Consider the following 13,879-nt stretch of genomic DNA (forward strand, 5'->3'; position numbering starts at 1 on the left):
CCTTAGAGATCTGGCTTTTTGGTTTAGGGTGTTTTTAGGTACTAGAACTGGGATTTAAACTCAAGAGTCTTGCTTGCTAGGCAAGTTATTTTATCACTTGAGCCACACCCTCAGATTTTTTTTCCTTCAGTTTTTAAAAGTTTTTGTCAATATTGAACTCAGGGCCTGGCATTTGTTAGATTTGTTCGTCTGGTACTTTACCACTTCAGCTGCATTTCTTTTTTTCTTTAGTTTTTCAGATAAGTCCTAGTGTTTTTGCCCAGACCTCACAACTGGTTCTCTTGTCTCTCCCCTGTCAAGCTGGGGTTACAGATGTCCTCACCCTCACTTGGCCTCAATAGTTCTGTTGTTAAAAAGATACTTTATACTTAATTTATTTGGAAGTGGAAATAATTGCTATTACTGAATTTACTGGCATGAGCCTCAGAACATTTTTGTAAAATCCAAGTTTTTGAATAGATAGTTTGGAAGCATGGTTTTTAATCAAGCAATTAATCAATTTTTTCCATCAAAGTGAAGCAATTTCTTTTGAAGGATGAGACTAACAAGATTTTTTTTCTTCTGTTAGCAAGTACCACAAAACCTGAAGAACTAAGGTAAGTAATATATTGCAACTTAAAAAAGTTTTATATTTAATGTATAAAAGTTAAAATTCTTATCTTTAATGTATATAACAAATATATATAGATAATTTATGCAGATACCAAAAAGCAAGTTTCAGCAATTTATATAGTTGCTGTTATTAATTGAACATTATTAAGGATCTCTTAGTAACAAGTTCTCCATAGGCATTGGGAGACAGTAGAGAACAAGTAAATGTAATGCCAGATAAAGTTGACATTAAGAAAATGAAGCATTTTCTAATTTGGGGAGGGGAAAGGAAATAACAAAATGCTGAAATAAGGATACAGGCTGGGGCTGGGAAGGTGGCTCAGTGGTAGAGTGCTTGCCTTGCATGCCTGAGGCCCTGGGTTCAATTCCTCAGCACCACATAAGCAAAAAGGAAAAAGCTGCAAGTGGTGCTGTGGCTCAAGTGGTAGAGCGCTAGCCTTGAGCTGAAGAGCTGAGGGACAGCGTCCAGGCCCAGAGTTCAGGCCCCACGACCAGACCCCCCCCCCCAAAAAAAAAGGATATAGGCTGACCCATTGTAACAATGAGATGTACAAGATACTATGTTGAAAACGAACTTTACAACTGGGGCTGGGGAGGGAGGAAGTGGTGAGGGGAAGGAATGGTAGGGGAAAAACAAAGGAGGGGGTAACAATGCTCTATAGGAAATGTACTCATTATCTTACTCATGTAACTGTACCCCTCTGTACAGTATCTTTACAATAAAAATTATATATTAAGTAAAGAAAATGAAGCACTTTGAAGATGTATAACATGGAATGGATATGCTGTTCATAATGAAAATGACATTTATTATTAGCAAGTGATTGAGAATATAAAAATGAATAAATTGGGGGCTGGAAAGGTGGCTCAGTGGTAGAGCGCTTGCCTTGTATGCCTGAGGCCCTGGGTTCGATTCCTCAGCACCACATAAGCAAAAAGAAAAAAAAGCCGGAAGTGGCGCTGTGGCTCAAGTGGTAGAGCACTAGCCTTGAGCTGAAGAGCTGAGGGACAGCCCCCAGGCCCAGAGTTCAGGCCCCATGACTGGACCCCCCCCAAAAAAAATACCGAATAAATTTAAAGCACAAATACTGATTTTTGCACATAAGCAATTTTATTTGTAGGACAGGTCCCAGTTGGTAGTGGTATATAATCCTTCCTTACATGATGTTGAATTAGGGTTAGTAGTTTGGTTTGTGTGTCTCTAGTTACAAAGTAATTTGGTCTATAATTTTCTTATATCTTTATCTGGTTTTGGTGTCAGGGTGATACTGGCTTTACAGAATAAGTTAGTAAATAGGCCCTCCTTGTAATATTTTTAGAAGAATTTGTAAAGAATTGGTATTCTTCCTTAAATCTGTGGTAGAATTTATGTTATATGGCTGGCCTGGATTTTCTATTAAGTTTTACAATTCTTTATTCAGCAGGGAGTAGGTGGCTCATGCTTGTAATCCTAGCTATTAAGTAGACAGATATCTGAGGATCACAGTTCAAAGCCAGTCCAAGCAGGAAAGCCCATGGGACTCTTATTTCCAATTAACAACTCCCAGCCCCCAAAAAGCCAGAAGTGAAGCTGTGGCTCAAGTGGTAGAGCACTAGCTTTGAACACAGAAGCTTAAGGGCAGCACCCAGTTCTTGACTTCAAGTCCCAGGACCAGCACCAAAAACAAAAACAAAAAACACTCAACTATTTTGTCATGCCTTTATTGGCTGAAAGGGAGGCTGGGAAAGAATATGAGAGCTTAAAGTAAAGGAAGTACCTAGAAAAGAACAGAAATGTAAACAAAATATTTAAGCAGTAATATGATGTTGAAAAATGAAGGCTTGTTTGCAAAATATAGGCTTTCCTATAAGATGTCCTGAGATACATATTTTTTAAATAAAAAAATGAGTATGTTTCGTTTCTTTCTGAGAATTAAAAATTAATGTGTTACTGTCTTTGCAATGCCTTTGCTTTGGGAGTAGAAAAAGCATACTTAAATGCTGATAGCCTTTTTTTGTTTTTTAGAATAGGCTTTTAACCTTTCTCCCTTCCACCCTTCTGTCCATCCTTCTTTCCCTTCTTTCTCTTCGTGATTTCTTTTCCAAGTTTGCTTTCATCTTTTATGTGCCTGCATTTGGGGGCTTTGTATTTACCTGTAAATAAAGTCTATCCACCTTCTCTGTTCCAGAAAGTGATCAGATTCTCTGGTTTATGAATGGTTTCTTCCTTTGGTTCTCTGTTGTGTGTCTTTAATCATTTGCATAAGAATTTGGATGAAGGGAATGTAAATGCATGTGTTCAATAAGCTGTTTTGAACCAGACAGAGGAATTTTAAAAAGATGCCTTCAAGCTCAGCTAGTTACTGCATTTTCAATCTTCCTTGGTACCCAGTTCCAGCAAACAAAGCAACTCTTAGTTTTTCTATTTGCTGGGGACAAGAGAAAGTAATCTGTAATCCAAACCACAAAACCAAACCCCAAACATGGCAGAAATGATGTTCACCATTGATTTTGTTGCAAAGACACGTAGTCTTAAACACTTGACCTCCATATCCTCACCTATCAGTCCTGACTAATAAAAGGAGAGACTGAAGGAAGATGCCAGGGTTCACAGAGCAGTTAGACTTTTTAATGGTTCATCCTTTGTTGGGTGTCTCAGAAAACTAGCACAACCTATACCCCCTGGGGAAAGCAATGACTAAAAATTAGTAACCCAGAGATCCCAAAAGTACATAATTGTGTGGTTTTTTTTTTTTTTAACTAGTTAATCTCTTAAACTTCAGCTGCTTTGTCTATAAAATGTGGTGGTGGGGGGTGATTCCCACATTTTAGGATTGTTATGAAGACTAAATATGATAATATACATAAAGTACTTGGTTTAACATGGTAAATACCTATTGCATTCTGAATGTGTGTGTGTGCACGTGCATGTGTGTGTGTGTGTGTGTATGTGTGTTCCTTTATGGAAAATTGTAGAGAAAGGAAGGAATTTTACCCATCTCCATGAAATTCATAGTCTGAGGGAAAGATATAATCATAATTTCACACTATGTGTTATTTATTTATTTATTTATTTTTATTGTGAAAATACCATGCCAGAGGGGTTACAATTACATGAGCAAGGTAATGAGTACATTTCTTTTTCTTTTTTTTCTTTTTCTTTTTCTTTGTGTCCGGTTGTGGGGCCTGAACTCTGAGCCTGGGAACTGTCCCTCAGCTCTTCAGCTCAAGGCTAGCACTCTACCACTTGAACCATAGCGCCACTTCTGGTTTTTTTCTTTTTGCTTATGTGGTGCTGAGGAATCGAACCCAGGGCCTCACACATGCAAGGCAAGTGCTCTACCACTGAGCTACCTTCCCAGCCCCAATGAGTACATTTCTTTCTTTTTTTTTGTTGGTCGTGGGGCTTGAACTCTGGGCCTGGGCGTTGTCCCTCAGCTCTTCAGCTCAAGGCGAGCGCTCTACCACTTGAGCTACAGCGCCACTTCCGGTTTTCTGGTGGTTTATTGGAGATAGGAGTCTCATGGTCTCTCTTGCCCGGGCTGGCTTTGAACCACGATCCTCAGATCTCAGCCTCCTGAGTAGCTAGGATTACAGGCGTGAGCCACCAGCGCCCGGCCAATGAGTACATATCAAGCATTGTTGCCTCCTCCTTCGTTTCCCCTTCCCATACCTTCCCTTCTCCCCTCCTCCTCTTACTCTATGTGTTTTATATATAACAAAAATTTGATGCATATAAGTAACTCCTCAATTCTGGTGGAAGGTATGACTCTTTTTCTCCAGGGATACTAAAAGAGAAATCAGACATATATAATCATAGTTCCCCTTATTTGTAGTAATTAGAATATGCCTATAAATCTATGCCTATGAATCTAAAGAATTCATACAACCAGTGTTCTTTACTGACTGTATAATGATAATATGCAATAAGACATGGCTTCTGCCTATATACACTTTAAAGTCTAACACTTAAGAATTATATATACAAAAATTATATTAAGTGAAGTAAGCCAGGCCCAAAGAAACATAGGTCCCATGGTTTCCCTTATTTGTAATAACTAGTATATATCTGAGACAAGTAGAAAAGATCAGATAAGATGATGTTAAGCGAAATGAACCCCAAGATAAGCACACAAGTGGTTTTTTTTTCTTTCTTGCTATTGTTCCTAACATATTTATAAGGTACCATGTGATTTCTTTTTTTGTTTCATTGTATGTCCCTCCCCCATGGTATAAGCCGTTTTCACTGTATTTGATATTGGTATAATTTGGGGAGGGGAAGGGAAAAAACAAATTGTTTAAGTAGGGATACAGGTTGACCCATTGCAACAATGAGATGTACAAAACGCTATGTCGGAAAACGAACTTTACAATTTAGGCAGGGTGGGAAGGGGGGAAATGTAGTTGTAGAGATGGGAGGGAAGGGATGGTAGGGGAAAAACAAAGGAGGAGGCAGCAATGCTTGATAAGAAATGTACTCATGGGCTGGGAAGGTGGCTCAGTGGTAGAGCGCTTGCCTTGCATGCATGAGGCCTTGGGTTCGATTCCTCAGCACCACATAAGGAAAAAGAAAAAAAAAGCCGGAAGTGGCGCTGTGGCTCAAGTGGTAGAGTGCTAGCCTTGAGCTGAAGAGCTGAGGGACAGCGCCCAGGCCCAGAGTTCAGGCCCCATGACCGGACCCCCCCCCAAAAAAAAAAGAAAAAGAAAAAGAAATGTACTCATTACCCTGCTCATGTGATTGTAACCCCTCTGTACAATATTTTCACAATAAAAAACTTATTAAAAATTATATACACAGCTAAATCCATCATGGGGACAGAGTGACTTATCATTTGAGTAAGGCAGTTTTCAAAGTCACCTCATTCTCATGTCCAAATCTTCTCTTTGCTCTCTGGCCACCACCAGTTTCTGATTATGTCTTTGTAACTATGCTTACTTCTTAGGTAATAGAAACATTATGTGGGCTGTGTCTAAGGAAAATTGACATGGGTTCAAAGCTACTTGGATTTTAATCGCGTTGTGGCCAAATGAGTATTTTGGAGAATACACTTTGTTCACAATGACCTCCCAAGTCTTACTACTGATTTCTTTGTTGTAGTAATCCTTTAGTCCATTACTCATCTTATAAATAATGCCTGTGCAGAAATAAGGGGAAGAAAATCTTAAGCCCCACCATTTCCTCAATCTCAGAATGTTAATATCTGGAGGCAGAAAAAAACTTTGACACTAGACAAATACAGGTTCAATTCTCAGCTCCTCTTCTTTCTAGATAAATTACCTGAACAAAAGAAACTTAATTACTGAGGCTTAGTTTCCTCTTAAGTAAAACAAAATGATAGGGCTGTACCAGAGACTGTTCATTTCTCAAATTCAGACAGTCTTTACCATAGTAGTGAAATTTTTAGTTGACTATGAAGTCATCCAGAACGGAGCAAGCTTTCCTTGACCATGTGCATAAATTCTATTGAGACATCTAAGTATAAGTAAAGATGTACTGATAAATGTTGAAAGAGAGAGGGGGAGGAAGAATGTATATATATAGAAGCACATATATATAATAAACATGAGTTACAGTTTTTACAAACACTATGTAAAAAGTGATAATACCACTTATAGATGAAGAATATACAGCTCTTTAGGTTCCATCTAGATGTGCTTTTTCATTTTCATCTGGACGAGACAGATGGGAACACTCTTCTATCTCTAATAAGATATAAGTAGCTCCTTTATTGTTTTATTGTATTAGCAAAGTCAGCCACACCCAAACAAACATAGATTGCATGGTTCCCCTCATTTGCAGTAATTAGAATATGCCTATAAATCTACAAGTAGGGCTGGGAAGGTGGCTCAGTGGTAGAGTGCTTGCTTTGCATGCATGAGGCCCTGGGTTCAATTCCTCAGCACCACATAAGCAGAAAAAAACAGAAGTGGTGCTGTGGCTCAAGTGGTTGAGTGCTAGTCTTGAGCTGAAGAGCTGAGGGACAGTGCCCAGGCCCAGAGTTCAGGCCCCACGACCGACAAAAAAAAGAAAATCTACAAGTAAACACCTTGGATGGTAAAAGACAAAAAATTAACACTTGCTCATGATAAATTAAACAGAATTCTAAACATTCATACAGTAAGACCAAAGGAGGGTATTTTTAGGATAGGATCACAAAGGCTCAATAGCTATGTGTATATGATCATATAAAATGGTGGTTCTCAAAATGAACTTTCAAGAAATAGAAACAAGTTTTTTTTGTATTTTGCTTTTTGTCTTTGTCTTGGTCTTTTTATTCTTCTTTGTTGATATTTTTTATTTCTGTACCTTCTGTATGTAAATATCTGTTTGGGGGAGGGTAAGGAGAGCTCAGAAGTGGTGGGACAAAGGGTGAACAAATGCAGCAGTGATACTCACTAGTTATTAAGTTGGAAATGAACTATACAACTTGTGGAGGTCAGAAGGGAAAAAAAACTGGGAGGAAATTAGAGAAGAGGTGGCACTGTTCAAAAAGAAACATACTTGTTACCCGATTTAATGTGACTGTACCCCCTCTCTGTACATCCCCTCTACAATAAGTAAATAAAAATAAAAAGTCATTAGAAATAGAAAAAAATGGTTTTTAAGTGGTACGTGATACATGCTTATAATCCCAGCTATTTGCTTATGATCTTAGGTACTCTGGAGGTAGCGGAAAGAGAATCAGGAATTTGTGGTCATTGTGGGCAAAGTTAGTAAGACCTTATCTCAAAAATTAAAAGCTGGGGGGCATAGGTTGAGACCCCCAAGTTCAATCCCCAAGTATTGAGAAGTGAAAAAAGAACAGATTTTTAGAAATGAAAGCTAGACAAAGGCCTAATTCTTCTGAAGGTTATTGAGCACAACTAACAGTGCTTGACAGACTTCAGCTGGGACTGGTATGCATACCCCCTCTCCCTCCCTTCCTGGCCCTTGACCCTTGGCAGTTTTGTCCTCATGAATGGTTTTGCTCTAGTGAACCATGAGAAAAAAAAATAAAACTTTTTGAAAGGTTACAGTTATTTGACCTAGAAAGTTTCTTGACCTTGTACTCTGTAGTTTTGTAAAATGTCTACTTGAATAATAGATCTTTAAATTTGCCTCATGCCAGTTATATCCTTGTACTGTTTTGTTTCCTAATTACTCCCTTGTGAACCTTGACTAATATATGGTATATTAAGAGACAAAGAGGTGACATTTAAAAGGATACTTGACATTTTTCTTTTCTTTTTTTCCTAAACAAGAGGTGTTATCTAGGCTGGCCCAGAGCCCTGGGCTCAAGATACACTCCTGTCTCAGCCTCCCACTGACTTAAATGCTTGGATTACAGACATATTCTGTTGTTTGTTTGTTTTTTGTTTTTTTGGTGGTACAGGAGTGTGAATTGAGATCCTCATGATTGCTAGGCAGATGTACATTTGAACTACTCCAGCCCCTCCCCCCCTTTTTTTTTGCTTTAGTTATTTTTTAGGATAGGGTCACACTGTTTTTTGTTTTGTGTTGTTTTGTTTTGTGTTTTTGGTCAGTCGTGGGGCTTGAACTCTGGGCCTGGGTGCTGTCCCTCAGCTCTTCAGCTCAAGGCCAGCACTCCACCACTTGAGCTACATCCACTACTTGTAGTTTTCTGGTAGTTAATTGGAGATAAGAGTCTCACTGACTTTGCTGCTGGGCTGACTTTGAACTGTGGTCCTCAGATCTCAGCCTCCTGAGTAGCTAGGATTACAGGTGTGAGCCACTGGGGCCCAGCAGTATCTCTATTTACAGTCTTGTAGGGGGTTGGCCTTGCATGGACCTGTGACCTTTCACTGGCTGGGATCACAAGTAATAAATGCATCTTACCTGGCATATTGATTGAGATGGAGTCCTGCTGAGTTTTTGTCAGAACTAGTATCAAATCTCAATCCTCCCAGTCTATGCCTCCCAACATTCTATGATTATAGGTAAGAGGCACTAAGGCCTGTCCATTATGATAGCCTTAGTGACAGCCTTGGAAACAGGTAAGAGTAAAGAAGTGGCAAAGAAAGAAAGTCAGTTGAGCAGGATGAGGATATAAATAAGAATATTTACTACACATGATCTTTTGAAAGGAAAGTTAGAGTTGGGCCCCAGTGGCTCACACTTACAAAGCTACTCTTAAGTCTAAGATCTGAGGATTGAGATTAACTAGATTAACATGATTTAGTTAACATCACTTATGATAAAACACCTTTTTATATGTAATTTGTATTTTTGTCACTTTTTGAAGTTATTCTTAATTAAAACCAACCACATGGCTGATGGTTCATGCCTATAATCCTAGCTACTCAAGAGGCTGAGATCTGATGATTATGGTTTGAAGCCAGCCAGGGCAGAAAAAACACATAAGACTCTTATCTCCAATTATCCACTCAAAACCTGGAAGTGGTGCCATGGCTCAAGTGGTAGAACACTGTTCTTCAGCAAAAGAGCTCAGGGACTGTGCCCAGGTCCTGAGTTCAACACTCATGGCCAAAAAAAAGACGAAAACTGTTAGAGTAACAAAGGAACCATGGACTGATGAGTCAGAAATTCTGTGCCAAGAATGTTGGATGAGGTTTCATTAATGTTTAGCAATATAGTTACATACCATCATACTGTATTCTGGGAAGAGCAACATGATTTGTAGAAATTGTGACTGACAGGTACATTTTTTGCAGTTGACCTGGTAGATGGTCTAAACTTTTTGGGTTTTTTTATTTTCCAGTTCTGGCTTGCCATCCAGGGCCTGGGTGCTGTCCCTGAGCCTCTATTGGCTCAGGACTAGCACTCTGGTAGAGTGCTAGAGTGGTACTTTAGCCAAAGCACTACTTACAGCTTTTTCTGAGTAGATGAGAGTCTCATAGACTTTTTTGCCTGGACTGGCTTCAAACTATGATCCCTAGATCTCAGCCTCCTGAGTAGCTAGAATTATAAGTGTGAGCCATTGGCGCCTGACTTTTTAAAAAGTTTTAAAAAATATATTTTATCGTCTTTTTGTGATTTATTTGGAGATATCACTGAAGCATAGAATTATTAATCTATTTTAATATAGAGAAAATGAGATTCTTGGAAGGGTGCTATGGCTCAAGTGGTATAGCATTAGCCTTGAGTACCAAGAGGTTCAGGGACAGCACACAATTCAAGCCACACAATGGACAAAAACAAACAAACAAAAAACAGAAAAAGAGATTCTTTAAGTACTACATCTATTTAAAATTCAGTCATTTAATGTCAAATAAAATGGTATTTTGCAAAAGCCATTAAGATTTTAGTGACAAAGTATAAGTCCCTATTTCTTATTACTAATTACACAAAGCTAAGTACTTGAAGTACATATTGTGAATAAAAGCAGAATGGCAAAAATCTTTAGATGGGAGAAGGAAAGGCCAATTAGGTCATATTAAAGAGGTTTTTTTTTTTATTCTGTTGCTTTTTAAAAATTTTATTTTAAAGTCAAACACCTTTTAATCTTCACAATGATAGTTATCATTATCTTAATCTACATTGCTTATGATCTAGAAAAGAAGAGCTATCTAGAAGTCTCCAAACATAAAGAAATGATAAGGGAAAGGAAATGTTAGTCACCTCGATTTGATCCAGGCATTCTGTATACTTGTATCGAAAGCAGGAACTTCCTTTGCATTATTAGAGATGGAAACTACTCAAGTGCTTTACCATTGAGTTGTACCCTTAGCTTTGCATTTGCTGAACTATCACAATGTACCCTATTAATATCTGTAATTATGTGTTAATAAAGATACAGAAAATAAATAAGTTTATCATTTCATCTAGTTATGCTGATTAGGTAAACAGTATTTTTTAAAGTTTTTGTTAGTCTGTTTTATATTACTTTTTTGTACTTTCCTAATATTAATTTATTCCTCCTAACAGTCTGATGCAAATGGGCAATCAAAAATACACAGACCAAAGATTGTGATGCAACTTAGCGTTGGTGTTTTATGTTTTCTTTTGTTTTGAATGCTGAGAAACAAACCCAAGGTTTTGTGCATGCATATGTGGGCCATATATCCAGTCCCAGTGCTTTGATTTAACCACAGATAGCAGTATAAGTTCTGATTACCTAACTTGTAATTGAAACGTAGTTTATAAAAAGTAGGACATGGGCTGGGAAGGTGGCTCAGTGGTATGAGGCCCTGGGTTCAATTCCTCAGCACCACAAAAGCAGAGAAAAAAAAAAAAAGGTGGAAGTAGCACTGTGGCTCAAGTGGTAGAGTGCTACCACTTGACGCTATGGCGCCACTTCCGGCTTTTTTCTTTTTGCTTATGTGGTGCTGAGGAATCGAACCTAGAGCCTCATGCATGCAAGGCAAGCGCTCTACCACTGAGCCACCTTCCCAGCCCCTTTTCTTTTTTCTTATGTGGTGCTGAGGAATCAAACCCAGGGCCTCATGCATGCAAGGCAAGTGCTCTACTGAGCCACCTTCCCAGGCCGATAAAATATTCTTTTGCTACACTAGTCTATGCTAATCACCCTAACACTAGCAATAATTTGAGTGCTAGCAGTATTTTTTATCTGTGCTGGGGTGTATGTGTGTGAGTGTGTGCATGTGTGTGTGTGCGTGCGTGCAAGCACATTGGGGATACTGTTGGGTGCTTTACCCACTCCATCCCCAGCCTTTCTCTGCATTGTCCTTTTTTTTGGGGGGGGGGTGGCAGTACTTAGGGCCTTGTACTCTTTCTTAGCTTTTCCTATAAGGCTGGTGCTAACTGGGCACAGCTTTACTTCTGTCTTTTTTACTGGCTAATTGGAGATAAGAGTGTCAGGTATATCTACCTAGGTTGGCTTTGAACCATGTTCCTCAGATCTCAGACTCTGTTATAGTTAGGATTAAACTTGTGACCCATCAGCTCTAGGCCTTTACATTATACTTTGAAGGTCAGTAACTTAACCACAAGTCTTGGGTTGTATTTAATTCATTTTTTTTTCTGCAGCATAATGCTGCCATTAAATCTGTAGATTATTTTTTTTTCACTTTCAATTTTCTTTTTCTATTTTTGGTCCTGGGGCTTGAACTGAGTGCCTGGGTGCTATCCCTGAGCTTTTTTTGCTCAAGGCTAGTGCTCTGCCACATTGAGCCACAGCCCAATTCCATTTTTGTGACAGTTAATTGGAGGTAAGAGTCTCATGGATTTTCTTGCCCAGGCTAGCTTCAAACCACGATCCTCAGATCTCAGCCTCCTAAGTAGCTAGGATTATAAACTTGAGCCACCAGCCCTAGCTTTAATTAATTTCTTTATAATATTGAATATATTTCTTTTCCGTAGTAATTTAATTCTTCAGAGAAATCAGTTGCCCTTATATTAGAATATTTCAGTTCTTGGTGAAATTTTTTATTTTTATTTTGTTATTATAAAGGTGATATACAGAGGGGTTACAGTTATGTAAGTCAGATAATGAGTACATTTCTTTTTGGATAATGTCAACCCTTTCCTTGCTCTGTGCTAGAATATCTATAATACATATTACAAGATAATGTGATGTTAGGAAAATGAACCCTTAGATATGTATTTAAATGTTTTTGTTTCTTTCATGCATTTGTTTCTAACGCATTTATAAGATTATTTCTTTGTTGCTTTGTATGTCCCTCCCCCACAGTGTAACCCCTGCTTTCACTGTATTTGATGTTGGTATAATTTGTGGAGGGGAAGGGGAAAAAAAAAGTCGTTTAAATAAGGATACAGGTGGACCTGTTGCAACAATGAGAAGTACAAGTTGTCATGTCGAAAATGAACTTTACAACTTTGTTGGGGTGGGGGGAGGATTGGGTAGGAGGGGCGGGGGGAGGCTGAGAAGGGACGTGAAGGAGGAGGCTGCAATGCTTGATAAGAAATGTACTCATGGGGGCTGGGAAGGTGGCTCAGTGGTAGAGCGCTTGCCTTGCATGCCTGAGGCCCTAGGTTCAATTCCTCAGCACCACATAAGCAAAAAGAAAAAAGCTGGAAGTGGCACTGTGGCTCAAGTGGTAGAGCGCTAGCCTTGAGCTGAAGAGCTGAGGGACAGTGCCCAGGCCCAGAGTTCAGGCCCCACGACCGGACCCCCCCCCCAAAAAAAAGAAAAGAAATGTACTCATTATCTTGCCCATGTAATTGTAACCCCTCTGTACAGTATGTTCACAATAAAAAAAAAGAAAAAGAAAAAGAAAATGTGGTATATACACACAATGGAAATTCTATGCCTCCATCAGAAAGAATGACATTGCCCCATTTGTTAGGAAATGGAAAAGCTTGGAAAAAATTATATTAAGTGAAGTAAGGCAGGCCCAAAGAAACATCGGTCCCATGGTTTCCCTTATTTGCAATATCTAGTATATGTGTGAGTCAGGCAGAAAAGGTCAGACACGGTGATGTTAGGGAAATGAACCCTAAGATATGATTCAAATATTTTTTTTCTTTCATGCGATTGTTTCTAACACATTCATAAGATTATTTCTTTGTTGCTTTGTATGTCCCTCCCCCACGGTATAACTCCTGCTTTCACTGTATTTGATGTCGGTATAATTTGTGGAGGGGAAGGGGAAAAACAAATCGTTTAAATCGAGATACAGTTGGACCCATTGCAACAATGAGATGTACAAGTCGTTGTGTCGAAAATGAACTTTACAGCTTTCGTGCCGGGGGAGAGGGGGACGGGGAGGATTGGGTGGGGGGGCTGGGGGAGGATGGGAAGGGATGGGAAGGGGAAACAAAGGAGGAGGCTACAATGCTTGATAAGAAATGTACTCATTATCTTGCCCATGTAATTGTAACTCCTCTGTACAGTATTTTCACAATAAAAAAATAAAAATAAAATAAAATGACAAAGTAAAAACTAAAAAAAGAATACATATTACGTATATATTATATATTTTTTTCATTACTGGGGCTTGAACTCAGGGCATGGGCATTTTCACTGAGTTTCCTTTTGCTCAAGGCTAGCACTCTACCACTTGAGCCATGGTGCCACTTCCAGCCTTTTCTATTTTTGTGGGACTGAGGAATCAAATCCAGGGCTTTATGCATGCTAGGCAAGTACTCTGCCACTAAGCTAGATTCCCTTTTTTTTTTTTTTTTTTTGTCAGTTGTGGGGCTTGAACTCTGGGCCTGAGCGCTGTCCCTCAACTCTTCAGCTAAAGGCTAGTAGTACTCTACCACTTGAGCCATAGCGCCACTTCTGGTTTTCTGAGTGGTTTATTGGAGATAGGAATCTCACAGTCTTTCCTGCCCAGGCTAGCTTTGAACCGCAATTCTCAGATCTCAGCCTCCTGAGTAGCTAGGATTACAGGCGTGAGCCAC

At 39.1% G+C, this 13,879-nt stretch overlaps 1 protein-coding gene across 3 annotated transcripts in view; it reads left to right on the top strand.

The window, feature by feature from the left end:
• The window catches only part of Epb41l5 (erythrocyte membrane protein band 4.1 like 5), a 139,692-nt gene that overhangs the window by 57,750 nt on the left and 68,063 nt on the right, over positions 1 to 13,879 (top strand). For all 3 annotated transcript variants that reach the window (XM_070021876.1, XM_070021877.1, XM_070021878.1), the window contains exon 14: positions 569 to 596. In XM_070021876.1, the coding sequence (XP_069877977.1) occupies positions 569 to 596 (28 nt within the window). The remainder of the gene's footprint in view (positions 1 to 568; positions 597 to 13,879) is intronic.

The sequence above is a fragment of the Dipodomys merriami genome, unplaced genomic scaffold (genome assembly GCF_024711535.1).
Source record: "Dipodomys merriami isolate MVZ:Mamm:240054 unplaced genomic scaffold, mDipMer1.0.p SCAF_146, whole genome shotgun sequence".
Taxonomy (NCBI): domain Eukaryota; kingdom Metazoa; phylum Chordata; class Mammalia; order Rodentia; family Heteromyidae; genus Dipodomys; species Dipodomys merriami.